Source organism: Nyctibius grandis, chromosome 13 (assembly GCF_013368605.1).
Source record: "Nyctibius grandis isolate bNycGra1 chromosome 13, bNycGra1.pri, whole genome shotgun sequence".
Taxonomy (NCBI): domain Eukaryota; kingdom Metazoa; phylum Chordata; class Aves; order Nyctibiiformes; family Nyctibiidae; genus Nyctibius; species Nyctibius grandis.
The window spans coordinates 195,310-209,477 of record NC_090670.1 but is presented as its reverse complement, the minus strand read 5'-3'; the positions used below and the strand labels follow the sequence as shown (position 1 = coordinate 209,477).

Below are 14,168 nucleotides of genomic sequence, written 5' to 3'. Positions count from 1 at the left end.
TTCTTCCTCCTCCAGGGAAACTCCCCTTTCCCCTTCGCATGCAGACAATGGGCTGCCAAGCGGGGTGTTCAGCAGCCCAGGCTCCACCTTCGTCCTGGACGAGCGAGTACAGCTGACCGTGGGCCTGCAGACCCAGGAAAGACATTTGATCCTGTTCAGTGATGTGCTGGTCATCGCCAAGTCCAAGTAAGAGGAATTCACACTCACTCCTCCTCCCCGGTGCATGCTGTTGAAGCTGGGCCCTGGGCTATTTGTGGAGCAGGCATCAAAACAACTCTTCTTTACAAATGTGGATCTAAAATGTGGCATCTCCCCCTTCCACTGCCAGATACTCTTCTTGATATTAATGTTTCACTCCGTCTTCCTGGAGGAAAAGGTTGTCCAGTGGTTTTGCCCTTTCCCTTATGTGGCTTCTTGAAGAAATAGGATGAGGGCAGGGGCAGTAGGGACAAAAACTGACTCCTGGTCTGACTACTTCTGCCACACATAAATTAAGAGCTTAGGTGACTTCAGTTATTAGCATAGACAGTAATTAGCCTAAATCATCATCTGTCTGCAGGTGGCTCTAGTGAATCACACTGCCCTATGCAGCCACCAACCCCAAAACCCACTTGCAAAACTTTCTTGTAGAGCCTCTACATGCCCAGACATTTTGTTCTGGGGGGGACTTGTTGCTTTCACTACATCTGCATGACTGGAAGGTGGCATGACCAGGCTCTGGAGGTCTAGATGTTAGGATCCAGCCTAAAAAATACATCATTTGAATTTCAGATCCTCCTCCAGCCTGAAGCTGAAAAAGCAGGTGCATCTGAGTGAAGTATGGACTGGCACCTGTCTCAGTGAAGTGACAGAGAAAAAGATGGACCCTGAGAATTCGTTTGTCATCGGCTGGCCTACCACCAACTATGTTGTCACCTTCAGGTATCCCATCAGACACCAGACCTCCCTCTGCAGCCTGGCAGCTGCCCAAGTCTCCCATGTGTCAAGTGAAACAATGACTGAGGCTACAGGGCCCTGAACTCTGCTACAACCCTTCTCCCCATTGAGTAGAGGATTTCCACTCACGTTAGGCAGTGTGGTAAAAACTTAGATGTTGGGAGACAGTCATCTTAGAAAGGTAGCTGCACGTTGGTCCCTGAGAGCCTTTTAGAGGACCAGCCCTTGCAAGTGTTGTTATAGCAAGGACTAACCCTGCTGCAGAGCATCCTGGACCATCACAACCAAATCTGCCACAGGAAACCCCCTTGTGCCATCATATAACCTACAAGCATGTTGTTTCAGCACCTGCCAGCGGCCGTTTCTGTAGGCCATTAGCCCTAGTTTGAGAATTTTTTATTATAAAGGACAGGTTAGCTATGTCAATGGAAAATGCCAGGTGGCCTTGTGCCAGGATTAAACCCTTTATCCAGCCCTAGAGTGGCATGGGCAGCTCCTGGGCAAACATTCCTTCTGCAGTCGTCTGCCAGAGTGTCCCAAGCCCACAGCAACAGACTATAAAATGGAAAGGTTCTTCAGGGTGGGACTGCACAAGCAGCACAGTCCAGAGCTTGCTTAGCCCTTGCGAACCCCAAAAACAGAAATGCGGGGGAGCGTGGAGCAGCCTAGAGAGCAGCCCATTCACGTCCAAATGCCATCTCAAAGGCCATCCGAATGTTGTGTCTGAGCTAATAAGGCTTTTTATTACCTGGAGCTCAGTCTGGCCTGGCTAAATCGAATCTGGAGCTGGTATATCCACAGGGAGCTCAGGCATCTGCTTCATACTGTCTTTTCAGCAGCCTTCAAGGGTCGCCCAGTCCTCAGGGGTTCTGCTGGCACAGCTGGGAAGGGCTGATCTGGCCTCATGCTTTTCCTTCTGTGGGGCTGCTGCCTTGGTGGAAAAAGGAGTGGGAACCACGCCATGGTTTCGTACAGGCTGTCTCATGATTGCCGAGGGTCAGGGTGGTCTCTGCCGGGGGATGCATTCCTGATTAGGATTCATGCTGACATGAAAGCTGCAGTTCGTGTCTTAGTCCAAACTCAACAGCAGTTCCATTTCCTTCACATCACTGAGATCTGGGTAACCCGTGTTGGCAGCAGAAGCTTCTAGGAACAGCAGACCTTGGGAAGGAAATAATAGGAGAAAGAAAATAGCAATTAAAGGTCACTGCAAAAATAATAAGGGCCCACAAGATGAGTTAGCTCCAGCATCACAGAAAGGTGTTTGTCCCTTATCTGAACACTCGCCAGCCTGGGCAGGAAACATAGTCCCGTTTGTTGCTGGGATTTTTTTGTTAATAATATTTTTGTTATTTGTTAAAATAGGACAGAAGCAGGAAAGGACTGTGCTTTTGTTCCAGGGCTTTGCAGGAAGGAACTTTGGCTTACAGCTATATATAAATGAAACTGAGTAGAGTTTCCAAAGGCTGTTACCCACTCAGCACTTGTTTGATGATCTGCCTCCCTTTCTATCTTCAGCTCAGCTGACGTGAAGGAACGGTGGCTGTCAGCATTACTGTGGTGAGTGACCCTCCTTTCATCCTCATCCTGGGTGGTTCCTCTGCAGTCCTCAGAGGTGTTTGTCATGCTGGGTGTCACAGTGCCCTCTGGTTTTCAGCACATTAAGTGTCTAGCTACTGTTTGAAAAATCCACCTTTGAAACCTGAATGTAGAAGCCCCTGGGTGAAAGCAGAATTGGTGTTAACAGTGCAGAAGAGATGAAATCCACTAGAAGATAACATCGTTGGAGCACCTTTTTTCCTTTGGAGCTGGAGGCTGACTTTGCTAATCACTATGGAAATGTCACAAGTGTTACTGATTCTTCGGATGTTTTTTGATTCGAACTAAAGTTTGTATTTCGTGGCATCTAGACGCTACAGCTCTTTCTTTTTCATGTTATGTTTTCATACGTTGCTTCCACTAACATCCAGGCAGAAGTGTTTATATAGGAACAGAGAGAGGAAGAGGTCTCTTGATTTGTGGAGAACAGTAATGACCCTAAGGATGCTGGAAGGTGTTATGCCAGACACTTCTGTCTGCATTAAAGTACTGCCATGTGGGGTTGTGCTAGTCTGGGGCCTCAAGAAGGATAAAGAAGCCAGTAAGAGCATGTGACTACACTATGAACGTTGCATGTTATTGTTACTGTCGTAATTAATCTGTATTTATTATAGTGCCAAGGAGCAGGTCTCTTGGATCTGGATCTTAGGGTCCTTCTTAAGTTTGGTTGGGAAATTATATTCCCTCCCCTTTTCTTTGACTTTCAGGCATATCAATGAGGTAAAACAGAATGAATATGTGAAGAATCTAAACCTTCAGATCTTTGTGCTGGATGCTGACAACTGTTCTTCCGTAAGTAACGCTGAGAACCTTCTCATCAGACCAACGCTACACGGAGGTCTGTGGGGTGGGGTGGGAAGGCAGGGCTGTCATGCTGCTGCTGCTATCCCTGTTTAAAATTTGAGTCCTGCCTGGAAAGGTTTTACAGGGTGTGCATCTGGGCAGCTCCATCCTTCCCACAGGAAGCCCACTCAGAGAGTTTTGGTTTGGGAAATCAGGAGGTAGCCAGACCCTTACCAAAGAGCAGCTAATTCTTAAGATTATTCTTGGCCTCTGGCTTCTTTTCTCTTTTCCTTCTGCTTCACTTAATAACTGGTGGTTGAGTGCCCAGTCATTCCTATTTTCAGTGCAGTAAGTTGAGGATATTGATCATGAAGGAGTCACTGGTGTGTTCTCCTGAATTAATTTACTGGAATGTGTCCCAGTCTCTTCATATTAGTGGCATTCATTTCTAGGCTTCATGCCAAGCCTGGTGGGTCACATTTGCCTCCTGGGGACTCTTCCCTCAGAGGGCAACCCCAGACACTCGTGGTTTATTAGCGTTGTGCCATGTTCAGCAACAGTGGCACCACTGTCAGTCAAATACTGATGTGATCAAATACGGCATCTGCACAACCACCCGCTTCCTGTGTTTCTACTGGACGAAATCTTTGGATGGTATAATAAACCCATGACAGAAGAAGTAGCGGAGAACAGTTTTCACAGTGTATAGCCATCACCCTTAACAATGATTCAAGAGTAGTTCAAATTGGTACAACTCTCCTAACCACGAACATTTACTAAAGACAGTCAATAGACAGATGAGTGACATTTTCCCCATATTTTCAAGCTACAGGAAACTGCAACCAAACTTCACGCCCTCTTATAAGCTTCCTATATTTTCTCTGTTTTCCTTTCTAGACTACCTTAGTCAATGTGTCCAATGTGGAAACTGCAGAGAGTGTGATGCAGAAGACACTTCTACAGCTTGGACTTCCTGTAAGTGGCTGTTGCATAGTCTGCCAGATCTTCGCTAAGGAGGCTGGCAACATCTGGTTTACATGACAGTGCAGATGTGGAGAAGTCTAGATTTGCTGTAGCTAGCCAGTAAGACATAAATACTCTCTGGACTACAAGATGAAGCAATCTATTTGCGTGGGTGTCAAGGATTAGAAACACAGACATGCTGACATGCCTACATTAAAAAATGTAAAACCTTCAAACCTTGTGTAATGAAGTCTTTTCAATCTCAGAGGACTTCAATGCTTGCTATCCAGCATTAGGACTGAGCCAAGTTTGTTAAAGGATTATTAATATAGCCATGAAATACTGAACAAATCAGTGATGTTATCAGATGAGCCTTGCCCTTTGCAGTGGTCCAACCTTGCCCATTGCAGTGTTTAACAGGTAGCTTTGCAATGTTGTGGACCCTCACCCCGTCCCCCTTCACCTGATAGTTTTCTCTTCTCTGTTCCTTAACTGCCAGGGCAGGACAAGTGAACACCACCTCTGGGTGATCTCAGGAAAAGATGACCCTGCTTACCCTCTCATTGGTAAGAGCTCTACCATTTCCCCTCAATGCTACTACCACAGGATAAAAGATAGCAGTGTGTGTGGCAGAGAAACATCTCAAACCTTGCACTCTTCACTTAAAAAAGCAATGGTAGGGGGGCTGTTGCTGATGTGAGATGTGACATCAAGCTGATGTGAGATGTCACTTGGCTTTTATGGTGTCAAGATCCACATTTAATCAACACATGGTGACATCTTTGAAGATCTTCACACTTACCTCGCTTTTCCAAGCAAATCTGTGCATTTCTGGATGGGAGCCCCTGACACTTTTCAGCAGGTGCTCCAAAGAAATGGGAGATTTTTAGGCTGGCCTAAGAAGTTCTTTCTATGCAGCAGATGTGGTGGAAGGGTAGGACGTGCCTCAAAGCCTAATCCCATCCCCATGGCTGCTAGTATGAGCTTGCAGGGCTACGTGCTTGGAGGCTGGTCATCCTCTCCTGCTCAGCCTTGCAGGCTTCTTGCAGGTAGAAACTTGCCTTTTTAACAATTTGTGTTTAGAAACTCCTGAGGCTTGAGGGAAAGTAGGTGTGTATGTAGAGGGATTTGAGGACAGTCACAATAGAGGAGAGTGCTGGAGATCTGTAGGAGACGATTTCAGAAATATAAGAAACATTTTAAAATAAACCACTGAATTTTGTCTGTTAAGTGCTAAGCATTCATCGTGGAGATCACCAAAGCTGGAATTTGCCAATTATAATAATAATAACAACAATAATAGTTTTTATTTGGATTGTTGGCAAAAACAAGACAGCAAAAAATATAAGATTAAATGTACAATCTGCCAGAGAGGAAGCAAGGAAATACGCTGATTTACCCAGCATCTAAACCGAAGCTGCTGGAAGCATTTAAACTGCTGGTTGCCTCTCTGTCAGGTGTATCGATGGTGCAGCCGTTGCTCAGGCTGGTTTGCCCTATAGCATACGGCTCAGTTATGCCGAACGAGTACTCTCTGCATTAGCTCTGCGTTGTGTTTTCAGTGATAACCCAATAAATACATCCCCAGGCTCTCCGAGGGAGTTTATGCATGTTGGTTTATTAAAGAGATCTTACTCCAAAGAACATGTTGTCGTCGTAAGACTATTATTCTGGGGCTCTTCAGGCTGCACATGTTTATTTGTGGGTTTCCAAGTCGTCGTGGCATGTGCTCACTTTTTGTATTCGTCCAATACATACTAGACTGTCGTGGTAAGCTAACTCCTACGCAGAGCAGTGCTTACAGTATTTTGTTGGTGCCGTGGGGCCCATAACCCTGTTAATACAGGCTTAAGCCCAGTTAATAGTGCTCTGTTGCATAATGTTCTGGAGAGCTGCTAGTGAAGAGTGGCCGGCCAGGTTTAGCTGGATGAACTGACTTGTAAAGCAATGATCATGTGTATGCATAGATGTGCCCTGGCCTCTCAGTCCACAGGTGGAGGTTTTGAGCAGCGTTGCTTAGGGGCCCAGCTGCAGCGTGGCTGCTTCCTCCTGCCCAGATCTGGAGCTGTTTTCACGTAGCTCTGTGTCTTTGCTTGCTCTTCACACAACTCTCTGCTCAACAGGGCACGAGTATCCTTTCAGCATCGCATTGAACTGTCTCCGGGACTCTGCTGACCAGCAACAAGGAACCAACAATAACACCCTCCTGGCTGATGGGACAGAGGCTTCCTTCCTTGATCAGCTCCCGAAGGAAAAACAGTGTCAGTTTGTCCTGAAACCCAGGCTCCACGCTCCAGTGCAGCTGAGGAGAGGTAGGGGCTGCAGGAGTGCGCTGAACAGGCAGAGGCTTTGCTGCTTTCCATGGCGGTGCCACACTCTTCCCAGCATCATACACATATCCCAGAGTTGCTCTCATACCTGGGTGTACGCAAAGACGAAGAGATTGCAGAAGGACTACATTTGTCCATGCAGATGTTCAGAATTAGCTTTCAGGCCTTGGTTAGCTGTCAGTTGCAAGCCATTCTTACAATGCACAGACAGCAAGGTTCCCTGAAGAACAGTGGTTGGCTGTTTTGCTGGTGGGTGAGAGATAAACAAGTGGTTTCACTGCTGTATGTTATCTGTACCATCCCCATTAACAGTGTAGTGATTAAACACACGATGGTAGAAAGTCCTTGCTTTGCTGGGCACTCTGCCTCTGCTGCGGATCGCTCGCTGGCCAGCAGGAAGGACAGACGGGTGTGTAACGAAGGTCTGTGTTTTCTTTCAGAGTCACTGCAGAAACACACCAAGAGGAAGAAGTCTTTGATTGACTGGGCCCTGCGCCGCAGCACCAGCACCCCCACGGGCAGCCCTCCTTCGCAGTCGCCTACCACCCCGCGGAAGCTCTTCGGCCTGTCTCTGTCCTCTGTCTGTCCTGATGGGATCCTTCCCAAGCCAATCATGGTAGGGAGCAGCCTGGACTGTTCGTCCTGACATAAACTCAATGTGTTTAGCCCAGAATCTAAAGGCACTTGTGGTATTTATGAGGATTGTGTGGGGAAGAAGACCATCATTTGCCTGTGATTCAGATCTAGCTCAGTAACAAGGGTGAGAGCATCCCTCTCCTGTGTAACCCATATCATTTCATGCACAGATGGCCATCCTGTTTCAACGGGCATCTCCAACCAGGTCATCACAAACTGACAAGGGGCAATGTCAGTGGGCTATGCCACACGACATAGCCTAGACCTCATTCGCTACAAGAGCCCACTGGACTCGTACTTGCCACAGGATAAGCATACCCGCATGAACTGTACCTGCAACTTAGCCAGCAGGCTCTTGCCCCTGGTTAAATCGTGATAAATCTCTTGTATGTCTGTCCTTTTCCCAGTACTGACTAGGCCTTACGCTAATTACATTATAATATGTGAGATATAATATACACAAACGACAGGGTAAAGTGTTAGGCTCTTAAGTACAACTGGGCTTTCTCTTAGGACATGCTGCTCCTGCTGTACCACGAAGGTCCCTCTACTAGGGGCATTTTCAGACGTTCTGCCAATGCCAAGACTTGCAAGGAGCTGAAAGAGAAGCTGAACTCTGGAGATGATGTCCAGGTGGATGGAGAGTCAGTCTTTGTGGCTGCAGCTGTCATCACGGTATGTTTGGCCACGTTACCCACCTGTCTGGGCTAATGATACCTTCCTTCTTTAAGGAAGCAACACGAGTCTTTATGGATAGGGAAGATTTGGGAGGGAACACAAAGTATTTTCCAGCAAGGCACATTCTCACCTTATGGCTTGATCCATCAATGTGCACAGAGGCATCGTCTGCCTGACGCAGTGGCGCTTGTTTTCACATGCAGATATGGGCAGTGGCCCTCAGGCCAGTGTTTCATTTTGCACCTCCCTGTACAAAACAGCCTCCAGCAGGTGATACAGTAATGTCTGCGTCCAGGGTAACCATGGTATTGATGCAGAAGTTATCATCTCACAGTGCCAAATAACATGCCAGAGTCTGAACTCAGCAGTTGAGATGCTGCAGTGACGTAGGCATGAAGCTCTCTGGTGGCAGCAGCACAGATGCTCTTTGTCCTTTCTGGACTCACAGAAGAGACTGCAGGGGGATAGGGGAGGACTCGTGCCATTTAAGTGCAACCGCTCTGCATCTCCCCAAACAGAGAGGCCATGCTCAAAGGAGCTGGCCTGTACGATCTAGACCCTAAGCCTTCACCCTCTAACCAGCCAGCAAGCAAGAGGGAAAACAGCTGCCAGCTCCAAGCAGAGAGGTTGTGGTGGGTGGGGGATTAAGTTTGCAGCAAGACCCAACTTTTAGTAAGAAAAAGTTGTCATCTTTTGCACTGGCAGTTAAATCTGGTCAGAATAATTCAGGCACCTGAAATATCAAAAAATATCCCTGCCTCTTGCTCTTGTTGGCCTAATACAAAAAGCTGTTGACTGGGAGGATAACCAGGCACTTTCCAATGCAAGACATATAAGCTGTTAAATAGTCCCCCCTGGAAGAAAACCCAGCAATCCTCATAGCTGACGAGTGCTTCAGACAGAACGGTGCACAGCCTTAGGTGTGAGTGCTTTGCCCGCTGCAGCAGAGCTCAGCCCTGCTCTGGAGAAGGGGCAGGGCGCGAGGGCTGGCTGTTCGGCCTGAGGAGGACAGCTTGGTGGAAGTGGGAGGGGAGGAGAAATGTATTTCTGTCATGTCTTGTTTTATCTTGTGCTTAATATGAATAAACAATGACTATATGCATCGCGAAACCACAACAAGGAATTCAAAACTGACCAGACTGCTCTACATATATATATTTAATTCAGGATTTTCTCCGAAATATACCTGACAGTGTTCTATCCTCAGACATGCACGGACTGTGGATGGAAGCTGTGGACACGGAAAATCGGGCACATAAGATTGAAGCTATCAAAAGGTTTGTAAAAGCCTTTGTAAAAGCTTCTTTTGGTGGGAGAGGGGGAAGCACACAGCCCTGAGCGCAGACTTCAGCTTCTGGGAGACGCCTGGCACTGCTCCAGGCCACAGCAGAGCTGCTGCTGATTGCCCGTGTCAGTGGTCAGAACGTTTTCCTTTCAATGGTCTCTTATGAACATTGTTAACATTTCTGACCCCCAAAAAAGTCATTAGAGAATTCTTTTGTGGTGACCAGATCAAATTACCAGAACAAGCAAACTGAAAAAGCACGATAATTCAGCCACCAGGAGTACATCAAATGTTAGTGGAATTAGATCCTTAACAGTGGTAACTCTTTTCTTATGTGCACAAAATGAAGCTGATCATTGTATTGGCAGTTAGAAGAAATAGCCCTGCCAAGATGGTGACTGGGCCCTTGAAAATGGCTTTACTGCCTTGAAACTGCTGCCCTGAGCAAGAATAATCTATGAGCATCACATGGGATACGCAGTACAGCAAACCTTGTCCGTGGCTCAGCTCAGTTTTTGAACCTCAGCCGTGGGCCTGGGCCTCCTTCCTCCATTGTCTCTCCAGCATGGGACACAGGCAATGGCATTGCCTCATGTGCTGCTGCCCTGAGCTGTACGCATCTCCTTTGGGCAGTCAGTGTTGTGTTAAGGCATTATGGACCTCTGCCACGTGTTCTGGATGTCAACCAGTCCCTTGGTTCCTCAGACTCTGTGACCAGAGCGGGCAGGGAATAGGGATGTAAAGCTGTGGCTCTCGCATGAGTTGGTGGAGGGGAGTGACACAGTCTTACTTTATTATCAAATGTGAATGTCTGAAACTGGTTGCAAAAGCACAGAGTGGGGCAAAAGCTTTGGGAAGCAACTTCTGGTATTTGAAGAGCAGATTTTTTATGACCAGCACTGTTTTCCTTTGTTCCCTGAACAGTCTAGTCAACCAGCTCCCAGAGGCCAACCTCATCTTACTCAGACACCTCTTTGGAGTGCTCCATCACATTGAGCAGAATTCGGGCGTGAATCAGATGAACGCCTTTAACCTGGCGCTCTGCATAGCACCCAATATGCTGTGGCTACCAAGCCCCACTGGGCCGGAAGAGGAGAGCAGGTCTACAAAGAAGGTAACCTTTCATGGGTTTGCCCTCATGCTTGTCATCTCCTTTTCCTGCTTTTTGTGGTCACTGTATTTTGTAGACTAGAGGAAGGCAGTGCTGGCTGAGTGGCATCTGGGCTTCATCCTTCCCCCTGTGCAGCTATGTCTGCGCTGGTAGGGGAATTTGGCCGCTCAGTTTATCCAGGGTGGAAAGGGAAGCTGTGGTTGCTCTATCAGATGAACTTCCTGTATGGCCAAGCAAGCACAAGAAAGATGGAGCAGCTGAAGGTAGACTCTGCCACTTCAGCTGGGTCTAAAGCCACCTTGCAGAGACAGAGTAAGCAATGAACATGACAGTGCATCAGAGGGGAGGAATGCTTGCTCGTAGCTTATGAGGTGTTACCAATAGTAAGGAAGATCACAGAATGTGCTGTACCTGGCTCACTGTACCAGCTCATGTAGCTCATATTCTTGCCCCAGGTGTAGTTAATACAGATGCATTGCCATGTTCTTAACAGCTTCTTGAGCAAAAGGTTCTGTAGGAAATTACGTCTTTGTGACAGGAATGGGAACATTCTGGACTGATTTGACTTGCTTTATATACTGGCTGTATTTTCATGAAATGTCTCTGTAAAATTGTTTCTTTGCCAGGTGGCCTTGTTAGTGCAGTTCCTGATTGAAAATTCAGGAGAGATTTTTGGAGGTGACATTGCCTCCCTGTTTCAAAGACCAGACAAAAAGAAGTCCAAAAACTCAGATGAATCTCTGGGTAAGTTGGTGGTACTGTATCCTCCAGAAATGTTTCAAATCTGTTGATAGGTAAACTCCTCATGCAGAAGAGTTTATTTTCCCTTCATGTCTCTTCCAAGGAAAAGCATTGAAACACGGTTGGTTTTAATTTCCCTTTGCCTGCCAGGCACAGGCAGGAAGCGAGGGAAAGCAGAGGGCTGAGGTGCACCACTTCGAATGTGTCCCTGAGCGTGGTGGCCTTTCTCTGTGGCTGCCGTTCAACCTGTTCCAGCCATCCCTAGAATTTAGTGTAGCCGTAGCAACGCCACGTCCCAGCAGTCTTTCCTCCCAGATTGGCTCTGTAAAGCTAAACCAAATGGTTGAGTGGAAAGAGATCGAGTTGTCTCTCTTAACTGTCCTATGAATACAGGCCAGTGGTGAAAGCTCAGGTCATCAAGCCAGAGTTCTTTATACCATTCCCAGTCCTGATCTGGTCCCTGTGAAAATCATGGATCATCTTTGCTTTTGCATGGACTTGATAATATTTCCCTGCCTTGGTTGTAAGGTACTGTATGGGGTTAGGGGACATAGGCAACAAATTAATTTGTGTTCTCTGCCCCAGGCATAGGCTTGGCTCAGCATGATGATTCCTCTGATGAGCTGGAATTTTCTGCTTGTGACCCAGAAGGACCAAAGCACCCCCGGGTACCTGAAACAGATGCCTTTTTTGAACCATCCAGCAGCTTGTTACTCGGTGAGGATCAGGAAGACTGGGACTTGTTCAGTGAGATCACAGCCTGCTACCAAAGCAAAGCCCAGGAGAACGCCAGTGCAGACAGCTATGACCTCCTGGAGGAGGAGGGCTCCTTCTGCTCCATTGGCTCCATACGCTCCCTCAGCCCGGCCAGGGACCGGTGCTCGTCGGAGCCCAGCGTCTGCCTCAGCTCCCAGCTTCCTGCTCAGAGCCACGAGCCAGTGGCCCGCCAGTCCAGCTGCGATGCCACCATCATGCACAGCCACACAGACTACATCCACAGGCTCAAGCAGCTGCATGTGGAGAGCCAGAAGCTGATTGATGAAGGCCTAAGCCCTGGGGTTAGTAAGACCAGGCAGAACTTGTGGCAGTCGCCGCAGACCAGCTCTAGGGTGAAGCAGCTCAGCCTTCAGAAGTCCAGCCTGTCCAACAGGTCCAGCTTCTCTAGCCTATCCTCTACCACCACCTCCCCGTCTGCCTCCTCACTCAGCTCCTTAGACAGTGCTTTCTCCTACTGCTCAGAGTCATCAGCCATTAGTCCCACAGATGTCTCGTCCCTGCCGTTCATGTTCGGCACGTCTACCAGGCTTCATGCTGTGTCCCCCAAGATTGCCAAGAGTTCCTGGAAAGAGTGGCACAAGTCCTTCACGTCTCCTGGGTCTTTACATCCGTGTGACCTGGACAGTTTCCATGAGTATGAACCCAAGGCTGTAGAGAGCAGTCATTGCTTTGGAGAGAGGAAAAGTTTTCCGTCTGTCAGCGGAGCTGCTGTAGAAAGCCCAGTAACTGACATCGACTGGGAAGAAGAGGAGAGACAGCTGAGCTGTGCAGAGGGCCCTGGCCCAGGGCTCAGGAGCCAGGATTATACCAAAGAGTTCGAACAAACCCCTGAGCTCCCAGCTGCCAGCCCAGCCAGTGAGAAACCCCCACAGCTCTGCCACCAACAGCACAGGGAGAAGGCAGTGAAGAACATAGAAATCAAAAGCGCTGATGATTGCCCTCCAAGCCAGGAAAGCCTGAAGCGCACCAAGATAACTTTTTACGTGGGTCCAAATAAAGAAAGCTCTTGGGGGTCTCCAGTGGAAGAGGAAGAGGAGAGATCCATGGCAAACACCAGCAGCAGCGACTCGCCCAGCAGCAGTGAGCAAAGCCTGTCCAAGAGCTTGCGGACTGTGAGAGTCCATATCCCCCAGACAGTCTTCTATGGGCAGAACACCCCCCTTGTCCTGCAGTCCATCTCCAGGCGCCACCACCGCGAACCAACGATCCCGTCCCCACAGGCAGAGCCCAAAGAAAGCCCCCAAAGTGCCCCCACTCCTGAGGAGCTGGGGAGCAAGCCAGTGGAAATGGCGCAGGCGCCAACCCAGAGCAAGGGCTTCAGCACGTTCAGCCACACCATCCGCATCATCCTCCCCGCCTCCATCCGGAACACCGTCAGGGAGTATTTCAAGCACGATGAAACCAAGCCCTGTCCCACGGCTGATGCGGAAGCGGTGGAGAATGAACTCCTCCGGAGCAGGGTGGAGTGGCTCAGGGGCCAGCCCCTGGCAGGGGTGGCCACGGAGGAGCGTGATACAGTGGCGTTCGCAGAAGAGACGTTTGTCTAGCGAGATGGATGTGGGAGAACTGAATATTTTTTTTGTGTATGTGCAGCAGAAAATATTCTGTAAGATATGACAGGGTGTGAAGAATCTAGCAGGCTGCATGGGGCAGTAAGTGTAAAGTGACACTAATGTGTATGTAATGTTGGGGTGTAACATTCATTTTGGCTGGGGCAGGAGCCGGCGGGGGGGGGGGGGGGGGTTCTTGTTTTTTACTTTACACCCTTTTTCTACAGAAGAGACTTCACTGGCTGGGTGTCTAGTGAGCTGAGCGCCACCGCATTCTGTCCGTGAATTAGCTGACCTGTACAGGGTCTGACTCCGTTTCTTTTTAAAGTGGGAAAGAAGAAACTCTGCTTTATCTTCTCCAGTCAGCTGCTGATGTGTGTGGGTGGCTGGAGAACTGGGACAGCTAATGCTCCATCAGGATTAGTTAAAAATCTTTATGCTTGCACAGAATCCTTCATTATTCACTGTTCATCACCACCATTCATCCACAGGAGGACCCTTCCCCTCATCCCAGAAATCACTGCTGCTTCTCTCTGCTCATCTTTTTTCCCCCAGTGCTCCAGCTCAGAGCCTGTGTTCATTACTGTTTGAGGCTGGGTTCCAGGAACACCAGCTGGAGCCCACAGCCCAGCTTTCACTGACAGATGGCATATGTTACATTTTAACCCCAAGATTGCTTTTTTCCCCTATTACTTGTGCATTGCTTCTCTCTTCCCATACCTCCCCCAAAGCCAGCATTTGACAGAGCCACAGCTACTACAAAGGATTTTAGCACTGTC

The 14,168-nt window shown here is 48.4% G+C and overlaps 1 protein-coding gene across 2 annotated transcripts in view; it reads left to right on the top strand.

The window, feature by feature from the left end:
* LOC137669698 (rho GTPase-activating protein 20-like) overlaps positions 1-13,557 on the top strand; it is a 28,185-nt gene extending 14,628 nt beyond the window's left edge. For both annotated transcript variants that reach the window (XM_068411954.1, XM_068411953.1), the window contains 13 exons: positions 16-186; positions 772-921; positions 2,455-2,496; positions 3,243-3,327; positions 4,216-4,293; positions 4,781-4,847; positions 6,405-6,593; positions 7,052-7,227; positions 7,761-7,922; positions 9,093-9,202; positions 10,135-10,324; positions 10,948-11,065; positions 11,648-13,557. In XM_068411954.1, the coding sequence (XP_068268055.1) occupies positions 16-186; positions 772-921; positions 2,455-2,496; positions 3,243-3,327; positions 4,216-4,293; positions 4,781-4,847; positions 6,405-6,593; positions 7,052-7,227; positions 7,761-7,922; positions 9,093-9,202; positions 10,135-10,324; positions 10,948-11,065; positions 11,648-13,386 (3,277 nt within the window). In that variant the 3' untranslated portion in view covers positions 13,387-13,557. The remainder of the gene's footprint in view (positions 1-15; positions 187-771; positions 922-2,454; positions 2,497-3,242; positions 3,328-4,215; positions 4,294-4,780; positions 4,848-6,404; positions 6,594-7,051; positions 7,228-7,760; positions 7,923-9,092; positions 9,203-10,134; positions 10,325-10,947; positions 11,066-11,647) is intronic.
* The last annotated feature ends 611 nt before the right edge of the window (positions 13,558-14,168 follow it).